A 23,826-nucleotide genomic window follows, 5' to 3' on the forward strand; every position below is an offset into this window, starting at 1 on the left:
AACATTTTGCGACGCCGGCTACAATAGTGCCATGAGAACACCTGTTCTCACTTTCAGGTGACATTGTAAACAAGAAGCAGGTAGCATTATCTCCTTCCAATATAAACAAACTTGTTTGTCTGAGCGATTGGCTTAACAAGAAGTAGGACTGAGTGGACATGCAGGCTCTAAAATTTTACATTGTTTTATTTTTGAATGCGGGTTTTTTGTACATAATTCTACATTTGTAAGTTCAACTTTCATGATAGAGATTGCACTACAGTACTTAGGTGAATTGAAAAATACTATTTTGGTTTTTTACAATGCACATATATAAATATAAAGTGAGCACTACACTTTGTATTCTGTGCTGTATTTGAAAATGTAGAAAACATCCAAAAATATTTAAATAAATGGTGTTCTATTATTGTTTTAGTGCGATTAATCATGATTAATTTTTTTTTAATCGCTTGGCAGCCCTGATTTTGATATGAACCTTATAAGGCAAATCAGTAGAGATCTAGGTGAGAGAAAACTACAGTGGAACCTCAGAATTTATGAACACCTTGGAAATGGAGATTGTTCGTAATTCTGAACAAAATGTTAGGGTTCTTTCAAAAGTTTACAATTGAACATTGACTTAGTAAAGTTCCAAAGCTGTATTATGCAGAAGAAAAATGCTGCTTTTAATCATCTTAGTTTTAATGAAACAGGCACAGAAACAGTTTCCTTACCTTGTCAAGTCTTTTTTTAAACTTTCCTTTTATTTTTTTAGTAGTTTAACGCAATACTGTATTGTATTTGCATTTTTTTTGTTATTGTTTCTGCTGCTGCCTGATTGCATACTTCCAGTTCCAATGAGGTGTGTGGTTGACAGATCAGTTTGTAATTCTGAGGTTCTACTGTAATGAAATCTGACCACACATTATGTGCATGATGGTCTAATGAAAGGAAAGTAACTAAATGCATGGTATGTTCCCTGTGTAGTCTTCACTGCTACTTGCATGGACTTCCACATGTGCATGGGAGCTACCTGTGACAGCAGCGTGGGTACTGCTACAGAGGTTGGCCCATACTCCCAACCCGATACCCACTGTCATATGTACACACTGCTAGCTTCCTGCCCCTTTATGTAAAAAACAAACATTTTCTTTCTCTTTTTTTTCCGCCCCCAGCTATGTGAATGCAAATTCTTTTGGGTACTGTACCACCCAGTCCTGTTTCTTTCATAGGGCCAAGTCCTATTTTTTCTTTGGCAAGTCTCATTGAATCCAGTGGGAGTATTCATGTGGGCGACTTGCCTTTGTAGGCCAAAAGTATTAAGATAACTGTCAGTGATGTCCGGTTTGTGAAAGGCACAGGTGTTAGGTTCTCAGTCTTTGGAAACATTTAGCATTTCTGTTGCTTATGGCCTCTTGCCCTGTTAGTTTTATTTATTCTTAACAGGCAAAGATAATCTTTCAATGTTAAAGCAAACCTGAGAGATGGATTTTAAACATAGAATTGAAGTGAGCTACTAATCAGGGAAGCAGGGTATTTGTCAAGTACAAATTTCTTCTTGCAACATATTTTAGTCCTTTTGTTTTTATTTTGCTTTTACGGCCCTGTCTCACTCAAATGGTGAAGAAGCTGTAGAGAAAGAAGTTACTGATGCTTGAGATTTAGAGCTGCCCAAGGCTCTGATTTCTATAGAAAGTGGTGGTGATAGCATTAATTAATTTAATCTCAGATAACTGTTTTCTAAATGTGGGATAGATACTACCAGAGGTCTCGCATTAGATATAGTGGGAGTATGGAAGACTCAGCCCGACTCCTCTTTAAAGATAATTAAATGGTGTAGTTTTTCCTCCCCCCCTCCTCAACCAGCACATGGGGAACATATTGGACGGAGGTTTTTTTTCCCTCTCACTCATAGACTCATTTGAAAATCTAACTTAAAAGGCAAAGGAAATAAAATCCATTTAGGGCTTCTAGATTCCTTGAAGTAGGATATAAAAAAGCTGAAGAAAGAATGTTAGTGAAACAAGACCTAGTTTAATCAAAGCCAAAATGCCTTTTCACGGTGCCTTGAATATCTTAATTTAGCTGAAAGAGGACCAATCTGTGAATAAATGAGACCAATTTAAAATAATCTTTTCCTGCTCCATTGCTGGAGGGACTTAATCACAAAATGTAGATTTTTCTGATTGGGTTTTGTTTATACAGTACCTTCTCTGAAGCATCATGTCTGTGCTTGCTGTGCAAAACCCTGCTGTCCATCATCTCTGGGCAGCTCAGTTTGGATGAGAGAAACAGTTCCTTGCTGCCTGCTTACGACTTGCTCTTCAGTCAGTTAAGCCAGAATTTTAATCAGCATATACATCCTGAAGCTGGAATTACAATAAATGGCCTCCTTAGTCCTTATCATTTGAGAAATCTGAACGTCAGCCTTTTCAGCCCTTTACTTTGCCAAATTGCTTCTGTGACTCTACTCGGCCTTTTGTACCCAATACTTCACTTTAGGAAGAGAGTAGACCACTGTAATGGACTGTCCCGTCGTACAGTATGGAATGCAACTACAGATTATTGGTGTCTACAAGGAACCAAATATTGGCAGAAAGTTTTCCTTGACAATCTTGGGTGAAATGCACACAGAATTCTTAAGCACTGGTTATATCAGGAACAGACTTTTGAGAGGGGGACAGACATCTATAAAACACAAATTACTCTGGAAAATCCCATCAACTTTATTATGGGCTCTAAACACAATTGAGATGACTATTTTCTTGTTGGACAACGAAGTTGTCCTTGGACACGTAGTCTTTTAAAGATCGTGTGTGTAATCTCATTTTGTCAATCCTGTGGTTTTTTTTTTTTTTTTTTTGGTATGCCAATACACACACAGAGGCATCTGTGCACAGCTATGAAACTTTGTTCTAATAGCCAATTAGTTCTTCTGAAAGCATTAGACTAGAGTGTCAGGCTTGTTCTACTCAATGCCTCACTTTAGAGGAATGTTTATTTCTTGTCCTAAGTCTAAATAATGGAATGCATTCTAAATTTCATAATATATTATTTCCAAAGGCTCTAGTCCAGTGTGAACAGCTGAAAAGTGAGATGGAAAGACAGAAGGATCGCCTTGAAATGGAGCTAATTGCCCAGCTAGATAAGAGGGCTGGTGAAAAAGAAGCCCTGCGAGGAGAAATGAAGAAAGAAAGAGAGGACTTGGCATCAACGGTAACACTAGTAATTTTTTTTTCATCCATATGTGGCTAAGGAACATGCAGTGGTTTTATTGCAATAAGTTAGATACAGTAAAACTACTGTATGGATTTGTGAACCCAGTAAACAGAAACTTATTTCTGACTCTGCATATATTCATATGCTTCTTTGCATCAAGACCTTAAAAAGCAATACAGCACATTACAGGTTATTTTAATCTCTATGGAATAATAGCTTCCCCCTCTCCCCCCCAAAAATAATCAGGTTAAAAATATCGAACCAAATGAATTGTAACTGAATTATTAGAAGTACAGTTTGCATATGTTGTGAAAACAATACAACTGCCAGATTCTCGGACCGACGCTGTTGAGTCTTCACAGCAATAATCCTGCAAGCCCAACCTAAAATCTGAAAACCCAGTTGCCCCTAACACCATTACCTGGACTAAAACTTTGATGGGAACTTAGCTGTTGCTGATACACAAGAAGTTTGCCTGAGTTGGGACTGAGTGAAAACAGAGTAAGCACTCCAGGATTTAAAGTCTTTAAACCATGATTTGAGGATTTCAGTAAGCTCAGACATAGGTGAGAGGTTTATTGCAGGAGTGGGTGGATGAGATTCTGTGGCCTGCATTGTGCAGGAGGTCAGACTAGATGATCATAATGGTCCCTTCTGATCTTAATATCTATGTATCTATGATTGTTTAAGACAGAGGTTTATCTTTTGCAAGTAGTACATACTAGATTTCACTGTGTAATTATGGCTGTACTTTAGAACCACAGAGTATACACTCAGGACTGTCAAGAGAAATTTGGGGTCCCAGTATATCATGTCACTTGGGACCCCACCTCCTTCCATTTCACCCCAGTTACAGACATTTTGGGAGAGTCTCTGAGCTCAGGGCCCTGGTACAATTGTTCCCCGTTTCCTCCCCTCATCAGCACTGTATGCACTCCAACATAAAAATTGCCTTATAAACAAGAACTTCGTAATATTCACTGTTACTGAAACTTAGCTTCTTGTGGCACTGTATGTTGTCTTATTTAACTGATTCCTGCTCTGAGGACTTGCAGTCGTCTAATATCTTGTTTTAGGCAAGCATGGCACTTCAAAAATATATTATAATAATACTGTGATTTTATAGTTGGTAATTAGCATTAGCGTTAGTTGCTGGGTGTCTTTAGTCTTGAGTCTGGTAGAAAAATTATTATACATTTGTACTAGTGATAAGTGAAATTAAGTACCAGGAAAATACCTTATTTGTACTATGCATTAAATTGATCTTCTCTTGAATTTGTTGTATTACTTTCCTAACAAGTGATTTGTTAGAGGAACAATCTGGCATGGGTCCATAAATCAGGTGGATATATAATGGCTGAAGTGTAGTTGTAAATACATAACCTTCTAGGTCCAGCTTTTGACTTCCTATAACGTTAACCTAGAACTGTCAGGCCCTATTATTTCCACTTACATTAGGCAGCTTCAGGGCTAAACAGCTCAAGGGCAAACAGCTTTGTTTTATTGTTACGGTGTTTTTTATCATTCAGCAAAATATTAATTCAACTATATTGTTTGAAAAAATGAAATTGTAATTTTTGAACATACTGAGTTGGCTTTTGTTTACTGCTACGCTGCATCTGCTTTGAGCTACAGGGGTGAGATTTTTGCCTCAGTTTAGAAATAAAATTTGAGTATATCTATAGTGACAGGGTAAGTTTCTGTAACTGTTTCTCTATGGGGCATAAGATGGTTCCCCTTGCTACCAGTTGGTCAAAATCAGAGCCTAAGTGATAAGTAAGTAGATGTTATCTAGGCTGCAGGAATAGAGAACCTGTTGCTGCTTCTTTGAGTAGATGCAGCTGTGTATTCCACTTCGGTGTGTGCATGCCCTGCGCATTAGAGCTGGTGAATTTTGCCTAGAAGTATCATACAGGGGTGGCATTGTGTCTCGTGGCCATAGACCCTCCCCTTAGTACATGAGGCAGTGCCATCCTGAGTCCCCTCAGTTCCTTGTGACTGCCCATGGCTGGAGTTGGAGAACTGGGTAATCTTAACCTCACAAACTCTCACTAGTTTAGTGTTGTTGTTTTTTCTTGTTGTGTGTAGTTAGTTAGTACCCTTAGTATTAGTTAGATTAATGTTAGTTGTATTAACCTCACACGGGGTTTAAACATTGTCTGTTGTGTGAGGAGAACAATCCATAACAACAATTCCCGCATGCAATGCTTGTTGTGCTTGAGTGAGGCCCGTGTTGAGGAACAGTGTTCAATCTGTAGATTGTTCGTGAAATGGACTCAGGTGGCTAGGGACCCTTGCCTAAAGCAGCACCTGCTTGAATAGGCCATGAGGCCTCCTATAGCACCGAGGCCCTCCATTGGATTGCAGGTTCCCCTCAGGTTCCTAGAGTGCTGCTGCTTTGCACTCCGGACTGTGCACCTCTCCAAAGAGATGGAAGAACATCCGCTGTCTAGTGTGCTGAGAAAAAGGTCACACGAGACCAATCAAGACCTTTCCAGGTCTTGTGGGTACTCTTCCCCCTACCCCAGGAAGACCTTGGACTGGCACAGGGTTCATGGGGGTGTCTTTAACCATTACCCAGTACCGAGTAGGGAGGTTAGAGACCCTGTGCCGTCGACTCTGGTTCTGGCCACAGGGTGTTCGTTGAGTCTGGTACTGATGAGGGTGATACCAGCATTGACTTATTTCTGTCAGTGGCATGCCAGGTGGCTACAGACCATCTCTGCCGTTCCATCCCGATATCTCCTTTGGTCCAGGACTTTGCCAGGGCTGCATCATTTACAGCCCCATTGGGTGAATGGGCCGCTGAAGCCTTAGGTCCATTGGCACTGCCCTCTGATGTTCCCCTTCCATGGTTTGCGGAGCAAGACTTGTACTGGGCTCAGTGCAAGGGACCTTGCACCAGGGAAACTCCTTGGCACTGTTGCAGTCAACCCACCAGCCAGACACCCAGGAAAGAATGTCACTGTGGCAGCTCAAATTCAGCACCATCTGCTGCGTCAGCAACACTGATGACTTTGGGGTTGACACTGCTTCCAGCACCAGTGTACTTGGTGCCAACAGTACCACTTTTATCATCGGTGCTGGTCCCTGGCCCATTCTGGGTGATGGATGAGTCAGACTGGTTACTTGCTCCTCAGGAGTGGCTCTGCCTTTATCCCCAGAATCCCAAAGCTCCTCAGTATTGAGGTTGGGATCTTCCTTCCCCTGCTCTCTATCACACGACTCACATCGGGGAGTATTTATGGAGATTGGCATTCATCTCACAGTCACGACTGCGGCCCCTGGCCACCAATGCCCTATCCTTATCAGTGACCTCCATGGAATCCGTGAGACACTTCTCAATCACAGAGGTTGCACTTATCAGCTCACTCTAAGGTGAGGTCACCAGGCAGATCAGTGGTGGGAACTGTTGACCCACTGCAGGTTCAGGTACCAGTGAGCCTTCCCTGTGCGGAATCCATGGAGTTGCCCCTTTCAGCTCGACCAGTCCAGTTAACCACCTACTCTTCATTCCTGGATGATGCAGCAATGTGTGGCTCTTTCTGTCCTCCAATAGCAAAGGATTTTAAGGCCCATCAGGACCTTTTGCAGAATGTGGCTGCTTCCTGGGCATTCAATTGGAGGGGAGGGATAGCTCAGTGGTTTGAGCATTGGCCTGCTAAACTCAGGGTTGTGAGTTCAATCCTTGAGGGGGCCATTTAGGGATCTAAGGCAAAACTTGGGGATTGGTCCTGCTTTGAGCAGGGGGTTGGACTAGATGATCTTCTGAGGTCCCTTCCAAACCTGGTATCCTATGATTCTAAGTGGAGTTTCTGCAGGAGGACACCCATAAGTTAATGCATATCCTAAAGCTGTCTGCTCCTGGGAGAGTAATCCTCCCTATCAACAATGCACCCTAGACCACACTGGCTTCAGTACCACCACCTGCAAAGCATATGGAGAAATGCTATTTTGTCCCAGTGTAGGAGGGCTTTTATTCCCATCTGCCCCCAAATTCCCTAGTCGTAACCGCAGTGAACAATAGAGATGTCAGGGCAGGTTTAAGATCACTCCTAAGGATAAGGTCTCCAAAAGGACAGATTTAATAGGCAGCTCTCCTGTGTTCTTTTCCTCTGATCCCAATCGTTCCACAGCTCATCCTCAAACTGAAAGTGGATTGGGCCAGCCTCATCCTCGCTGCCCCAGCATGGCTGAGGGCAGTGCTGGTTTTCTGACATTCTCATGCTGTCGATTCAGCTTCCCATATCCCTTCCTCTCCATCCCAAACTGTTTACACAGATTCACTGTCACAGTCTGCATTGTGCATTCAGCTCCCTACATCTCACAGCATTGCTGCTCCGTAATTGAACAAGGAGGAAGAGCAATGTTCAGCAGCTGTTCAACAGGTCCTACAAAGCCCTTTATCAGAATGTCGTATTCGGCAACGTGGAAGCATTTTTCAGTGTGGTCTTTGGCCATGGAGTTCAGCCAGTATACAGTATACTAGACATCTTGAAGTATTTACTGCATCTTCAGTCGTTGGGCCTTAGGCTTAGCTCATTTGAGGACGCATCTAGTGGTGATCTTAGCCTTTCATCCATTTATGGAAAATCGGTGTTTTCCACTGCCATGGTGGTGAAATTCTTGAAAGGAATCCTTAGTTTCCATCCACTGGAGCGGGAACCGGTTCCCTTGTGGGACCTTAACACTGTTAGAGCAGCTATCTAGGGATCTCGATTCGAGCCTCTGGCATCTTGCCCCTTTCCTCTCCCTTATGTCAAAAATTTGCATTCCTCATGGCGATAACATCTGCAAGGAGTGTGTGAGGGTTGCAGGCTTTGCTGGCAGAGCCTTCTTACATACAGTTCTCCAAAGACTGAGACATTGTGGCCGCAACTGAAATTTGTGTGTAAAGGGATCTCTGTTTCATTTAAACCAGGTGGTATGCTTGCCTGTAAGATTTTTTGTTTTGTTTTTTCCCTAAGCCCCATTAATCTCCAGAGGAGGAGCTTTTTCGCATATTGAACATCAGACAATGTCTGGCCTTTTATCTGAACAGGACTAAACCCCATATGAAGGGATAGGCAGTCTCCTTTCAGATGATCTGTAAGTGGGTAACTTCCTGCATCAAAGCTGCATACAAAACCGCTTTGGCCACAGCCCCTCTTTGGGTGCAAGCTCATTCTATTAGAGTGCAAGCTAAATCGGTAGTGTTCTTAAGTGACATCTGCATAATGGATATTTGCAGGGCTGCCACTTGGTTGTCGATACACGTTTACAAACCATTGCTCCATTACCGCGGTATCCAGAGCAGATGCAGACTTTGGGAAGGTGGTCTTACATTCCTTGTTTAAATAGGCTGTGAGCCCCATCCTCTGGGGAAACTGCTTGAGTCACCTAACTGGAAAATATGGCTACATCTACTTAAAGAAGAAAAATGGTTACTTACTGTAGCTATGGTTCTTAGAGATGTGATGCAGACATATATTCCATGACCCATCCTCTGTCTCCTCTGCATCAGAGTCTAGTCTCTGGGCATTTGGTGTGAGGGAACTGAGGGGCGTTGGGAAAGCAGCACCTCATATAGTCAGGGGAGAGGCTATTGGCATGAGCGCTGCTCCTCTACAGGTACTGGTAAGAAAAATTCTATGGCTCTGATGCGCCGGGTGCGCACTCGTCTAAGTGGAATACACGTCTGCATCATTTCTCGAAGGGTTTCTTTCAACATCATTACGCATATTGAGAAGTCCGGTAGAGTAGTTTGGCTGACTGAAAATATTTCAAATGCATACTTAAATCACTTTAAAATAAACTTCACTGTTCTAATCATTCTGCAGCCCTTATTAAAGTAAAGCCTGTATTTCTTGCTTACTCAAAATTCCTATTGCCTTAAAATCAAGTTTTGATGCGAAGGAATGCAGCATTGGGTCCACTGTACATACTTGGGCAAAATTCCCATTGCTTTCAAGGAGTAAAGATTGCAGAACTTGGCCCTGTATAAGGTTCTGGTTAATTCACTATAGTGTTTCTCTTTCTGCAGGTGATGGTTTTGTCTCAGAATGTGGCGACACTGGAGGCTCGTTTAGAGAAAATTACGAGAGAGAAGAACTCAATAGCTAACCAGCTAGAGGAAGCCCAAAACCAACTTACCTCTCAGGAGATGGAAGTTAATAAGGTAGAGACAATCTCAAATGACTATTTGCTTGTTATCGTGGTTTGAAAGATCACATGGTGAGAAATGCTTCGTACTGTGTATTTTCTGTAAAACATATTTGAAAAGAAGGTATTAATAAATCTGGCTTTCTGAAAATGTATTATGAAAATCTGGTGCATGATGTGAACCAGTATTCTTTCCTCTTTAACATAGTTTAAGGGGTTAAATAGTCTAAAATACATAAATTTTAATGTTATATATTTAATTGTGGGGTTCTCGAAAATTTTCCGATAGCGTTTACAGCCTTACATCACATCTGAGAGTCAAGCTTTTATTTTTTTTCTGGTCCATGCAAAATCACTTTAAAAACTATGCAATCAACATTTAATTAATAATTCTGTTGATACAGGGGATAGAACAGGATTCAACTCACTCTTCCATAGCTGTTTTGGCTCTGCAGAGCTAAAATGAGTAAAGAGTAGCATGAATTTATTTTGTGGTTAAAATTCAAAACACTATTTTTTTTTTTCTGTAGACTTTCTGTTCAGTATAGTTCTTCGTAATACTAGTGCTAGTTTTATGCATTTTAAGAAGGCCTCTTTCTGCTGTTTAGGTTGAATTGGTTTTGTATATAAATACTATCCTGGTTTAACTGAAATCCACTGTTTTGGTGGTCCTAGCCACCTACATACCATTCAGTCTTCTCAGGCTCAAATGTGGGATGCATTGTATGTCCCAGAATGAGACAGGGAAAAAAGAATTCAAGCAGAAAAAATAAAATACTATAGGATCGATTTTACTTTAGTGTAAATAATTCTTATAGCTTCAGCATCATTCTTTACTTTGATGTAAAAAGTTTTCAGCAATAAAGGTGAGGGGACACCAAATTTGTGTAGAATATAGATGATTTTAGTACTAAAATGAGAGATGTCTGTTGAAATAGACATTTGAGATATGTGCCTGCCCTCTAAACCCAAGGCCAGAGGGCTTCTCAGCAGCTAGCTGCAGTTTCTTAGAGCAATTTGCTCTGTTGGCCACTAAGGGGCACTGTAGCATGAGCTTCTCGTCAGCGTTTCCTCACCTCTGATTCCTCAGCTGTCAGCTGCATATTGAGAGGTGGGATGGGATGCAGTTGTTTTTTTTTTTCCTCCTCAGCTGTGAAATGGAGAAAGAAGCCTGTCTTATGGTCTCCCTTCTGATGAAAAAGAGGAGGCAGAAAGGCAGAGTTGGCAACTCTTAGCATTGTATTAAATTTCAGATTTTTTTTTTTTTTTATTTCTCATCTCCCATTCTCTGGCATTTAAATTCTTGAGCTCCCCCCCCCCCCCCAAAAAAAAAAAAAAAAAAGACCACTTCCCATTACTGTCAATGGGACTGAATTCTCGGGCTGTATTTGATGAAGATTGCCACCATTTCACTACATTCTTTGAATGAGGAGGTGAGGCCGCTTTTTGTAAAGAGGACCATCCTGTCTCATTGTTTGCAGGAGGACTGAAGCCAGTTGGCCCTCAGAAGTTAGATTTTCTGTATTCTATTGTGGGTTTTTTTTTTTCTTAAAAAGACAACACTGGGAAGAGACAGGAATAGGATGGGTAGGGGAATTTGGGTGGCAGAAGGAGACTGAAAGAGGAGAGACTGTGGGGGAATGGATTGAAAATATAGAGAGCAATTAAGAAGAGGCTGTACATGGGGGAGGGAGTATAGAGAAAAATGTGAGTGGGTGTTACACTGTGCCTCCGTTTCTACCCAGTGAACTGCACTGTGACTGGTCAGTTCGTATGGTTTCACACTCACAAACACACGCCAGGTTATCTTTCACCAAGGTGTGTATTTATTCTTTTCTTACATAGTAACACCGTGTACTGCAAGCTTACAGCCAGGGGAGGCTTCCTGCAGACCTCACTCCTCAACCCAGGCTTACCCTGTAAGCTTCCTACTGAGCCTTCTTTTGAGGTTCTTGCTTCCTGTTCCTGGTCCTTCCACTTATTCTCTCCAATTACCTCATTAGCCCAGTGATTACCACTCAGGTACTCACAATCCCCTAACAAAAAGTATATAGTTGACTCCAGCTGAAGCTGGAGTCATGTCAGCGATCAGGGTTCTGCTGATATTGCTCTTTCACAGTGGGTTACAGAGGGAATGAGGAGGAGAAAGGTAGATTGAGAGGGAAAGAATGGCAACTCTCACCCCTGAAGTGTTAGGAGAGGGTAAGTAGAATCCCCTGAAAGGAGCCAGGGGGATAACATTTTTGTGTGTGCATTTAAGGTTGAATTGTTAACCTGAAATGGTCACCCACAAATTGGGGGTCATTGTCTTAAATGGGGAAGGAGAGGCAGAGATCCTGTCCAAAACCTCTGCTTTTTGACATCAAACAGGGCCCACTAAACCCCTGGATTGTGAATGTGGAAGAAGACAGACCCGCTCCCAAAACGTAGAGAGGGGAAGAGCAAACACTTTCACTGGCCCTGGCCCTGTAAGTTTGGGATAGATTGAGGTGGGAGACAACACAGAGAACATCATCCAAATGTTTTGGTCTGGAAGAGGTCAGGATCCAGAATGGAATATAAGTTACCTTTCTGAAAACGAATTCTCGCTGTCTCTCCACCCAAAATAAGTCCTTTGGGTGCTTTTTGGCTTTTTCAGTGTCCGTGTATACATTTGAATAAGTTGTTGCTGTTAAGGAATTTATGCTCAATCTATTAATGAGAATATAGTGTTTCAATAGAACTCTGAAAATAATTACAGTGCAATCTCAAGATTTTCATTCCTACCTGGAGAAAAAAATGGCAAAACAGGAAATCATGCGCTGGAACACATCCCTTAATTTTAGCATTTGAAAGTGTGATCCTAGAATATCTTTGGATTTTAAAAAGAGAATGGAAGAAAATTTAAATAGCAACTGTAGTTTAAATGTATTTAGTAGCACATATATTGACAGTGTAAGTATTTTACAAAATCTTGATCCAAATATAATTAAATCTAGCCGGCACTGCATATTTCAAAGTTAATGACAATACAAGGATTCCAGATCCACCTTTTTATATAAAAAACATTTACCATATGTAGTCTTAAAATATCTGTAAATAAAAATGTGTTAGATTCAAACGATCTCTAGGGGGCACCAAAAGATCTAACTACCAAACATTACACTGTGGGTTCCACAAGCTACAGATCATGTTGTCTGTGTAATCTAACAGGTGTGTGGAGAAATGCGTTTTCAGTTGAATCAAACCAAAATCAAGAAGGATGAGGCAGAAAAGAAGCACAGAGAGTACAGAACAAAAACTATAAGGGAGCTTGAAATTAAGGACCAGGTAAGAGATGATACTGCCATAACTTTGCAGTAGGGTTATTTCTGAAGTTGGAATGATTCATTTTTCTGATACTGGTCATTTATTACTGTTATGTGGATTCTAAACTAATGGCAAACAGCCAGCTATTACTATTAAAGAAATGCCTCTTGCCTGCCTTATCCTTGTTTTCAACCCTAAAAAGGTGCAGTATTACATAATACTCATCATAGTCTTCATATACAGTGTATGAACACATATGATAGATTTTATACATATTGAGCCTATGTACTATATACATATGGTTATACATCTCACTCATAAACATATAAAATGGGTATGCATACAAAGCAAGACAAAACATAAACAAGGATAAAGTTTGAAGTATATAAGGCAAAGTGTATCATTTCATTACCAATTTCTTTAAAGATTCAAGTTCAGTTGATTTTTGTGATTCATTGAAAAGTTTCAAAGTAAGAAACAGATTTATGCAAATATGCCACTAGGAATTAATTGTTGGTAATTTAAAGATGAGTTTGTACTACTTACAAAACCAATGTATGCCTTGCAGGTAGACTGAGAAGACATCCCTTATTAGCAAATATTAATATTAGGGTGTATTACAGTTTACTTCACTAATAGTTCAAACAGATGTTCTGTTGCATTTTTTTGAAATCCCCCTCTTTTCAATGTGACTCACCATTTACATTTCCAGTGTTCAAACTTCCTATTCTTGTTTCATGAAATATGACGTATACATGACTAGAGACTGGCAGTATGTTCTGAATACACAGAAAAGTGTGTACGTACGTTGTATTTCAGTGTGTTTAAATTTTAAATACTATGTACAGCTGTTTATCCAACATTTTTAAAACTTTTTTTTCCCTTTTCATCAAGTGAACAAATCAGTTCATCTGCAAGGAATATATGCAGGAAAAACATAGTGTTCTGAATTAAAAAGATATTTTATTTAGTAGCACTACAAAATCTAGATGGGTAGCCACAGAAAATTTGTAGCCATTAACTTTTTTTTTAAAAGATGTATCTTAACTCAAAATTGAAACAATACTAAATCAAATTATAATCAAAAGACACATTATGCATTGTTTTAAGTTATATATTTACTAGTTAAAATAATTCTTTTAAAAAACTTATTTATTATGTCAGATTGTACAGTACGGCAATAAAAGGGCCTTGTAAGTTTTTTTCACCAGATCCTTATGGTCTAAGAACACTTGAAAAACACAAATACAGGCTCATCTTCTGTCTTGACAGATATCTCAAATAAGAGAGTTGGCATAGTCTTGGCATTCTAATGAACTAGGAAGTGTGCAATAAAGTATTCAAAGAAGAATCTTGCATCGAAAGTCTCGTTCTGCAGCCTTCCCCAAGGTTAACTTTTTTGACAAACTAGACAATGTAACAAAATATTTAAGTTTACATTTAGGATTACTTGTGCTTTACCATTATGGGAATAATTAAATGTTAAAAATGGTAATTGGCACCCTGGTACATTTTAAAAGGAGGGGTTGTTCCCTGAAGCATAACATATCATATTTAGGTTTTCAAACATTTTTTTGAAAGTGATTGCTGGATTCTAGAAAAACAAGTATATGTGTTTAAATAATCATTGTTCTTGGTATTTACTGGTCATTTTCTAGGTTAGGCTTTTAATAACACTAGTAATCAACAAAGCTCTATATGCTGAATAATATTAGAAACTACATAAAGCAATCTATGATAGTGAGATAAGTGTAGCTATTTCGCTTTGATAAAAATGTAAGAGGTCACTAAAATTCTTATTGTAAATAAGCTGTTCTTATTTTACATTTAGCTTCATGTTTAGAAAAGAAAAATGTAATGTCTCATCTTATGGATGGCAAAGTAGCAATTGTTCTTTGGTTTCTCAGCCATGACCTGACCTTCTGGCTAAGAGGCAGAGTTGATACCTTCCTTGGCCACCATCTGTTCATAATAAATATATATTTAATTTTTAAAAGTGGACAGTGGGTCACTTGGCTGATATACTAGTAAAATCATTAGTACCTTATTTTACTTTAGTATATGTTTTCTTTGAAATTGAGAAGAAAGTTGTAATTTCCCAATAAGTTTCCCTTACTGAAAATTGGTTTAATGTGCTATCTAATCAAAATGTAATTTATGTTGTGGGTAAATTTAAGTTTTTTATGAAACGGAGTTTTTAAATTATTGGCTTAATGTACCCAGGTATGGTGGGAAAGACATAGTTTCTATATGTACAAATAGGAACATATGGCTATTAAATATCTTCTCTTATGACCAAAGTCCGCATTTCTAATGGCTTGTTAAAGAGAAATTTAAAATGAATTTAGGAAGAGAAAACATAGAAATTTAATCATTTTCTTTCTTTTTCCCTCTCTTCCTCCCTCTGCTGGGATTTAGTTCCTGTTCAAGGTGTACTTTGTATGTATTACATTCATGTGAAGTGTTAACATTGTAAAATATACACCCAAGACAAGTTTGTTTTGTATACTAACCTGCTGCACCACCTTATTTGATAAATAATCTGTAGTATGAACATTATGGTCCTATGATATTTTAGGATTCTGAAAAAACAGAATTTATGGCAAGTATACCTAAGGGCATGTGTACACACAAATTGTACTATTTTAATTTTACCAATATAGTCAAAGTCCAACCCCCCTGCCTAGTGTGCATTTATAGTGCTTTAATGGTGCTTTATACTTTATAGCCTGTTCCTTTAAGGGACTTTTATACCAATATAACTGGCCTTAATATACCAATAATACCAGGCCTTAATGTATGGCAGAATATTTTTGCCTATTTAATGCAATATAGACTTCACTTTTTAGTACCTTCATGGAATTTGAGCCATTATACAGTACATTTAAAAATAAAATAATTTGTGCACAGCTAATGCAATATAATGGGGAAAAGTACTTTTAACACAATTAATTCAGTGTTCCCTCAAAACAGCATCTCTTGGTCAGTGGCAGTATATAAAAATAAAACCGTTGTTATGGCTTAAAACTTGCTTTGTTTTATTTTCAGAGTGGTAGCTGTGTTAGTCTGTATCAGCAGAAAGAACGAGGAGTACTTGTGGCACCTTAGAGACTTAACAAATTTATTTGAGCATAAGCTTTCGTGGGCTAAAGCCCACTTCATCAGATGCGTGCAGTGGAAAATACAGTAGGAAGATAGATATACAGAGAACATGAAAAAATGGGGGTTGCCATACCAACTCTTAACGAGACCAATCAATTAAGGTGGGCTATTAGCAGCGGGGGGGGGGGCCAATCACTACAAATTTTTTTTTTCTCCTGCTGATAATAGCCCATCTTACTCGATTGGTCTCGTTAAGAGTTGGTATGGCAACCCCCATTTTTTCGTGTTCTCTGTATATCTATCTTGCTACTGTATTTTCCACTGCATGCATCTGATGAAGTGGGCTTTAGCCCACGAAAGCTTATGCTCAAATAAATTTGTTAGTCTCTAAGGTGCCACAAGTACTCCTTGTTTTTTCTTTTATTTTGTGTCTGAAGGTCAGGAATCATAGAATCTAGAGTTGAAAAAGACCTACAGTATTGGGTCATTTAGTCCATCTCCTTGCCAATTTGAAATTGTTCCCTGTTGCACAGAGTTTTCACTACTGCATCTACGCTACTGGGAACAGCTGTCTCATTATTATCTTGTTATAAAACAAGGAACATGTTAAATCTTATTTGAGAAATCTACACAAAATGTTTTTCATTTTTACTTATAGTTTGATTTTTCAATAAATAAAAAGTTAAAAACAGTGCCAAATCCTTAGTGAGACTGAAACTATGGGAAAACATTCTTTTAGAATTGGCATTAAAATTACACTTAGCATTGTTCTGAGAGAGAAAATAAAGAACTGAGTTCCAGGTATGAGGCAGGTTCAAACCCAAAGGTCTTAAACTAAGGAATAGGAGGCTCATGTATCTAGGCTTCAGAGCCCAAAACTGTATATAAAGGAATTGGGAAGTCATTGACCTGCATGGGCTAGACTCAGTTGAAAGATGTACATGTTTCAGCATTTTTGTAAATAATAAAAGGCACCTATGTTATATAGTGATAGATTATTCCACAAGAATCTAGGATGAGGAATGGAATTGTGTGTGAAATATAATATGAAAGTGTTTTGCAAAAGAGATTTATAGAATGTTTTACCTGGTAGGCCATAAAGCAATCACTAAATGTAATCTAGTTTAGAAAGTATGGATGCAAGGATTACTAACTCTGCTTTGGCCAGAGATAACCAGTCATAGGCCAGTGTTTAGACGTGTTCATGAAATGTTAAAAGGAGGATCTGATTTAAGGGCTAAGCTAATGTAACTTTCCAATAACAGACCAAATTCAAGGACTGATTAATTTAAATTCATTTTTATGAAGCAGTATTACCAACTTCAAGTGATCCAAAAAATCATGAGCCAGGCCCCTAAAAAACACAAAATATGTTTTAAAATCTAGTGATTTTTATTTACCTTCTGTTTTTTGAGCCTGTAGGAGTCATGTTTTCAAGCTTTTCCTTGCATCCCTAAGGGCTAGAACTCCCCCCTCTCTCCCCCCCCCCCCCCCCCCCAATAAAAGCTGAGTTTCTCATGTAACCACTAGACTTCACAAGGTGGGGCTTTACAAAAATCACCAATCATGATGAGAACCTCAGTAAAATGGGAAGAGTCGACAATATTGATGAAGTTAGGCTAGTACTATATATTTTGTATGTATGTATTTAAAAGCCAGTATAGCTATTGTGGTTTTAGTCAGAGATGTAATGACTCCATTAGCCAGGCAGACGAGAGTGTGCTTTAGACACAGAAAAGAGAACACAGGGAAGTCTTTTTGCTCCAAAATAAGCTACGGCAAATGTACAATTACAGTTGTACAAAATGTGCAGTTTTGATTGTCTGTCTTTGTCCTGAATGGCCAAAGTACTGAGGCATCTAGGAGACCAGGATGTGATAATTTGTATAACTGTTTTCTGATTTCCTGTGTTGTTTCATATAGTTAAAGGCTACCACAAGATTTTTTTTTAAAACTATATTAATATTATATACAAAAATCCCCCTGCATGTTTACTTTAACAAGAATCTGTTAGATGACATCCTCCACCCCACACTCCTTGAGGAATGGTTGTAAATTTACAGGGCCCAGTTTTCAAATATGGCTTGGGCTCAGGAATTATGAAGCCTGGTAGCTCTTGATCAATAAATTTATAAGAATCATGGGTGATGATCTCTTCCCCACTTCCTCTGGAAAAAATAAATCCCTGACAAAAGTTATGTTAACTTACAACATAAAATTGCATAGTAAAATACTCATGATAGGAAATGTGAAAGTTAGAGTTGAACAAAACTGAAGGTGAACTACCTTTGAGGATTATAGTAAAGTCTTTGTGTTCACATCACCAACCAAAGAAGGGAAATGCTTGACTGGTGAAGAAAGGGCACAACTCTGGACAACACCAATCAGACTTAGCACAAATAGTAAGCCTTTACCAAGTCTTTTCTGAAGGTATTCATGCAAATAAAGCGGTGTTGGCGGCACATGGTATTTGTCAGTGCCGTGTACCAGCTTGATGATGATGATGTACACTTTCTGCCATTCATTTTACAAAGGAGTGTAGCGTCTGATGGAGAGACATGGGTGCTGTTTCGTCAGATGTGAATGTGTATTTTTGAAAGGGTTGTCTGCATTAATGAAAACACTTCAGTCTGCCCATTTCCTGGTTTTAGCTACTATTAAACTTATATTAATATTACATAAATTACCCCCTTTCCCCTAGGCATGAGACTTAGTCCTTACAAGAGGACTGTTTCTGTCTCAAAGGCTCCTCTTCACCTCCAGTCCAGCATTATTTTTAACCGCCTTCCTGGAAGTTTACATTAAATATCAGATTCCAGTCCTCCATCAACCTGAGTCAGGTTCCTGTGGTCCAGGAGTTCCTTTCCATTTGATAACCTCTTCTGCTGTCTGTCTGCTCCTTGACGAGCTTTTATATCGCTGCAAGAGTGAAAGCTGGCTACAAGTCCTCTGTCCACTCACATGAAGTCCCAAGCATATGGCCTTGACTACTGCAGTCCAGCACCATTATACATTAAGCCCCCTACAGTACACAAATGCCATTTTGCTGTTTAGAGCAGGGGTGGGCAAACTTTTTGGGCCGAGGGCTACATATGGGTGGGGAAATGTTATGCAGGGCCGGGGTTGAGGTGCGGGATATGGGAGGGGGTGCGGTGTGCAGGAACGGGCTCAGGGCAAGGGATTGGGGCAGGGGAGGGGTGTGGGGTGTATGAAGGGGGTTCAGGGAAGGGGGTTGGGGTGCAGGACGGGTGCAGAGGGCAGGAGGGGGTTCAGGGCAGGGAGTTGGGGTGCAGCAGGGGGCTCAGGGCAGGGGGTTGGGGAGTATGGGGTGCGGCAAGGGCTCAGGGTGCAGCGGGGGGCTCATGGCAGGGGGTTGGGGTGCAGTAGGGGTGTGAGGTGCAGGCAGGGGGCTTAGGGCAGGCAGTTGGGGGCAGGGTGCAGGAGTGGTTCAGGCTCTGGGGCAGCACCGCTTACCTAAAGCGGCTCCAGGGTGGTGGCGGCAGGCGCCAGGGCAGGCTGCCTGCCTGCCTGCCCCGGCTCCACCCTGCACTGCTCCGGGAAGCAGCCGGAACCACGGCCCCTGGGGGAGAGGGGGGCACAGGGCTCTGCGCACTGGCCTTGCCACGCCTCCAGGTACTTTCCCCAAAGCTCCCATTGGCTGCAATTCCCCGTTGTCGGCCAATGGGAGCTGTGGGGGGTGGTGCCTGGAGGCAAGGGCAGTGCACGGAGCCCCACGGACGTGGTGCCAACCGCTTCTGAGAGCGGCGCGGGGCCTGCGGCACCACAGGGGGCAATCTCGCGGGCCAGATCCAAAGCCTTGACGGGCCGGATTCAGCCTGCAGGCCATAGTTTGCCCACCGCTGGCTTAGAGGGTCATGGTTTTTAGCCTAATAACCTGTGGCTTTTGCTCTTTCTGCAGCCTTTCCAAAGCTAGTTTAGTTTTGGTAGTGGATTCCACCACAAATATTATTTAACATACTGAATTTTCAAGGACTACTTGCAGAATCTGTTACTATTAATAAATCTGTTCTAATATGCAAGAGAGAGATACCACAAGTGAGTGAAACGTGGGTATTTTTATGCAAGAATACTTACACAGACACAAGAGTAATACATAGAACCTGATCATCATTAAAACAAAACTTTAAATTGCATATCCCAGTGTGCTCATATAGATAGAAAAGCTGCTTGCTTAAATAGTCAGGCAAAAATGTCCTCACACCTCTTTTTAGATGATTTGCTTAAAATTGTCCTACAAAGATAGAATGTGCTCACCACAAATTAATGTGGTGGGTCTTTGTCCAGGCAGCAGGAAAAAGAGGATGGGGCTCCTTTAAGGATTCCGACTGCATTTGGGTCATAAGGGAGAGGAAACGGGGCGGACTTACCTGAATGGAGCCAAGAGGGGAACAAGAAGTGGCCAAACCAGGTGGGAGCACTGATCCACCATGTGCACCTATACTGTGTGCATTCTGGAATTCTCATCAGAGAGAGCAGCTACCAGCTAAGATAGAAAGGTTCTGTGCTGGGCCAGTTCTTAACCCCTCCGTCACAAACTGACTTTTGGCTTATTTGGTTGTAATGGATTGGCTTCAGTATCTATAGATGGTGCAAAACTCTACCACCATCTACCTGGCCAGATGCATTCCATCTTCATGGGCCTGCACAGCTGTAATGTGCTAGCACAGCTCAGCCTGCAGTTGCTGGGTCCTGTGAGAGCCAAGCGAGACTTTACAGCTCTCTGGATCCTCTGCTGTGTTGTTGAGTTGGATCCTGCTTTGAGGCCTGTAACTAACTGACCTAGTAAGGTTTGCTCCTGAAACGATGATTCTTCAAAAACCGGTGGGGAAAATATCATTTCCAGGCTGGGACCCTGCAATTAAATATGAACATAACCTTTAATTATAGTGTTGTTGTCACTTCCACTCTCTTATAATATCACATGTGAAATATTCATTAGAGTTCTTCAACATTAGAAACTGTATGAAATGGCTTTTGCTATGAAAGAGGCCCATAGTTTGTGTTTTTATTTTTATCTGACGGCAATATGGGGTGAAATAAAAATGGTTAAACAGACCAGAAAAAATGATGGTTGCAGCAGTCTTTCCATTAATATTGTGGGATCAGCTCTGCCGGCTACTGCCACCAGACTTTGCTCTGAGCCAGAAGGGTAGTGCTGCTGTGTCTGTCATAGCCACCCTCAGTGGCCTTACTGCTTGCCTGTAACTGTCTGCTGCCACTGTGCGGGAGGGAGGACAGACCTTCATTTCCATCTAACTATATTGGTGCAGGCTGTGGGTAATCCCACAGGTAATCCCACTTCACTCCTCTCAACTGACTGTTTTTGGGGATAAGAGAAGCACTGCTTAGCCTCTTCTCTTATTTCTTGATAATGAGATGGGAGTAATCCTCCTCCTCTTTTCCTCCTCCTTCGAAACAAAAAACACAACCATAACCTGCACATCCTTAAAATACCTTGCTCCAGGGTGAGAGTTATTAAACCAATTTTTTGCTTACCTTTAACTCAGCAACCACCAGTAATGTCTGGTGCCCCAGTGCTTGCTTTTAAAAATGTCTCCATAGGCATTTACCTACATACTGGGGCTGAAAGTGCTGCTCCAAAAGAAGCTATTGCAGTTCAGACACTTTGGCAAACCAAATAACAGTATTTTCAGAAAAGTAATATAGTCAAAATCCCAATGATTTTATGTGTTCTGGCCATTCCCCCTTGTCCAACTATCTAGGTATTCATCCTACAGTCATCTCCATCGTATCAGAATGCCAGATCGGTCTTGGGGTTGACCAGAGAACGGCCACAAGGGCCCTTGGTAATTGTCCATTGACCAGTATTGTCAACGCCAACAGTTTGAAAATCATGAATCAAAAACATTTAGGTCTTTATTTTTACACACACACACACAATCTTGCCAAAAGTCTGTCTCTTAGTTTTTGAACTCCCACTACACACCCCCAGTGTGTGTGTATGACAATTACAAGTTGAAAATTCTACCTTAACTGCATAGGAAATGTGCCCCATGCATCCAGGACCCTGGTCCCTGACACCCCCCATTCCTCACTCTTCATTGAAAGGTTTCTCTTCCCTCTCCCCCACCACCCCAGTAGGTCCCGTACAGCACCAGTATTCTCTCCAGCAGGCTCTTGTGATGCCCCACTGCACTTCCCTCTACAGCAGCCTGCAGGCAAAAAAGCATCACCTGAGCTCCTATCTCCATTCACGCTCTATCACTGTGCTGCACGGCTGCTGATTTTGGGAAGGGGGCATCTCTGCTGTGCTGCACCTGTTTCAATGCTTTGGCCTTGTGAGCACACACAAAGCCATTGCTAAGATTGCCTGCAGCACAAATAGCTCAGTGGCCTCTGAGCTGCATGTGTTTTATCACACAGTTGAAATAGCCTCCAAAATGGCAACAGTCACAACGATATGAGCATTGACAACACAGGATTACAGCCTACACTGTTTCAGTGGGTTGCATCATTTGTCCCTTGGGGTCTTCAGATGGCCTATTGATTTGTGTGATTGTCAGAAGACTTAAATCCTTAAATGGGGCTAGATACAAAGCAGGGGCCTATTTTGCTACTATGCTTGCCTTTTCCATCCACTCCTGAACTGGAGTTGACTTCCATCCCAAAGTTTGGTTTTGTGTTTTTGTCTAGCAACTTTGTGTACCTATCTGCTCTTGTTTTAATTACCTAGTTACATGAAACATTTTTTTTCTTTTTGTAATATGTACATTTTAGGGGATCTTATGAGGCATATACATTTTTAACCAAGTTTTTACTACTTGTTTGTACATCCTCACAATTTATCACATTTTCATAGGATTTAAAGAAGATCTAAATTTTGAAGCCAAATGTAGGCTTTGGATGTTCTTGATTCCCATCCTGTTTTGAATAAGAAGCAGGGTACATTTACACAGCAATTTAAAAAAACCACCATGTGCACTGTTGGGGACTGTTCGGGATTACCCTGGTGATGACTCTAACTCTTTACAAAGGTGGATAGTTCTTCTGATATAATCTGCTGTGTCAGATGGCCCTGTCTGGGAGGCCGGAGGTTTAGAGACTGCTCAGAACATAGGGCTGCCTGATTTGATATCAGGATTAATACAGGGAGTTGCTCATAGTTGGAAGAAATGGCTACAGTTGATCCCTACTGCAGGGAATATCTGCATGTGCAGTGGTGGATTTTTTTTATTATGTCCAAAATAAAATATATTGAATTTTTACTACATATGTGCAAAAATATCTTTTCGTTAGCTTGACTATATAGAACGGTATGAATGATTTATTATCTGAAAAACTATGTAATAGAAGACCACAATAAAAATTACTCTGGGATCAAAATTACGTTAAAAATATCACATTTATAATTGCTTTTAAATAGTGTATCCAAGTATGTTTGCATGTTTATACTGAAGGTAACAGTAAGCGATGAAGTATAGCCGCAGTCCAGCAACGATTTACACATATACTTAACTTTATGAACAGTGAGTGTTTCCATTGATGTAAATGTGGCTACTTGCATTGAGGAAAGTTGAACATGTGAGCATCTGGGCCTACATATGTGGGAAATAGGTAATAAAGTATGTTGAGCAGTGGCAGATTTAGAGTTAGTGGGGCCTTGTGTGCTGCTTCATTTTCGGGGGAGCCCCCCTCAGAACCCAGCCAAGAAGAAGAAGAGCATTCTCTCCTCTTCCCCCCCTCCCCCTGAGGTTTTTTTTTGTTTTTTTCCCTCATCCTCCTCCTATATTATAAGTAATAGGAAGTAAATGAAAATAAAGTGAAAGACTACAAAAACAATCAAGGTACAACTTTTTTTTTTTCCCACAGAACACTTGCAAATTGCTGTGGATCATGGCGGACCACTTAATGATCTTTCCAAATGTTGTTTGTACTGTTAGCTAACTATTGTAAAATGCTTTGGATTAGAGCACTTTATAAAAAAAAAAAAAAAAAAAAACCCTTAATAACCTTTCCTCGGTCCACCTGAATGGAGTTCTCGGACCACAGTTTGAGAACTTCTGGTCTACATGAAAGCTTGTATTTGCATTACACTAACGTGAAAAGGTGTAAAAA

The 23,826-nt window shown here is 40.5% G+C and overlaps 1 protein-coding gene across 15 annotated transcripts in view; it reads left to right on the forward strand.

Annotated features, from left to right (window-relative positions):
- Positions 1–23,826, forward strand: part of SDCCAG8 (SHH signaling and ciliogenesis regulator SDCCAG8) — a 160,426-nt gene that overhangs the window by 35,608 nt on the left and 100,992 nt on the right. For all 15 annotated transcript variants that reach the window (XR_006289727.1, XR_005224810.2, XM_037895332.2 and 12 more), the window contains 3 exons: positions 3,043–3,195; positions 9,221–9,355; positions 12,532–12,648. Coding sequence is in view for 13 of the 15 variants with exons in the window: in XM_037895332.2 (XP_037751260.1) it covers positions 3,043–3,195; positions 9,221–9,355; positions 12,532–12,648 (405 nt within the window). In the remaining 2 variants the exon portion in view is untranslated. The remainder of the gene's footprint in view (positions 1–3,042; positions 3,196–9,220; positions 9,356–12,531; positions 12,649–23,826) is intronic.

This window comes from Chelonia mydas, chromosome 3, assembly GCF_015237465.2.
Source record: "Chelonia mydas isolate rCheMyd1 chromosome 3, rCheMyd1.pri.v2, whole genome shotgun sequence".
In the NCBI taxonomy this organism is placed as follows: Eukaryota; Metazoa; Chordata; order Testudines; family Cheloniidae; genus Chelonia; species Chelonia mydas.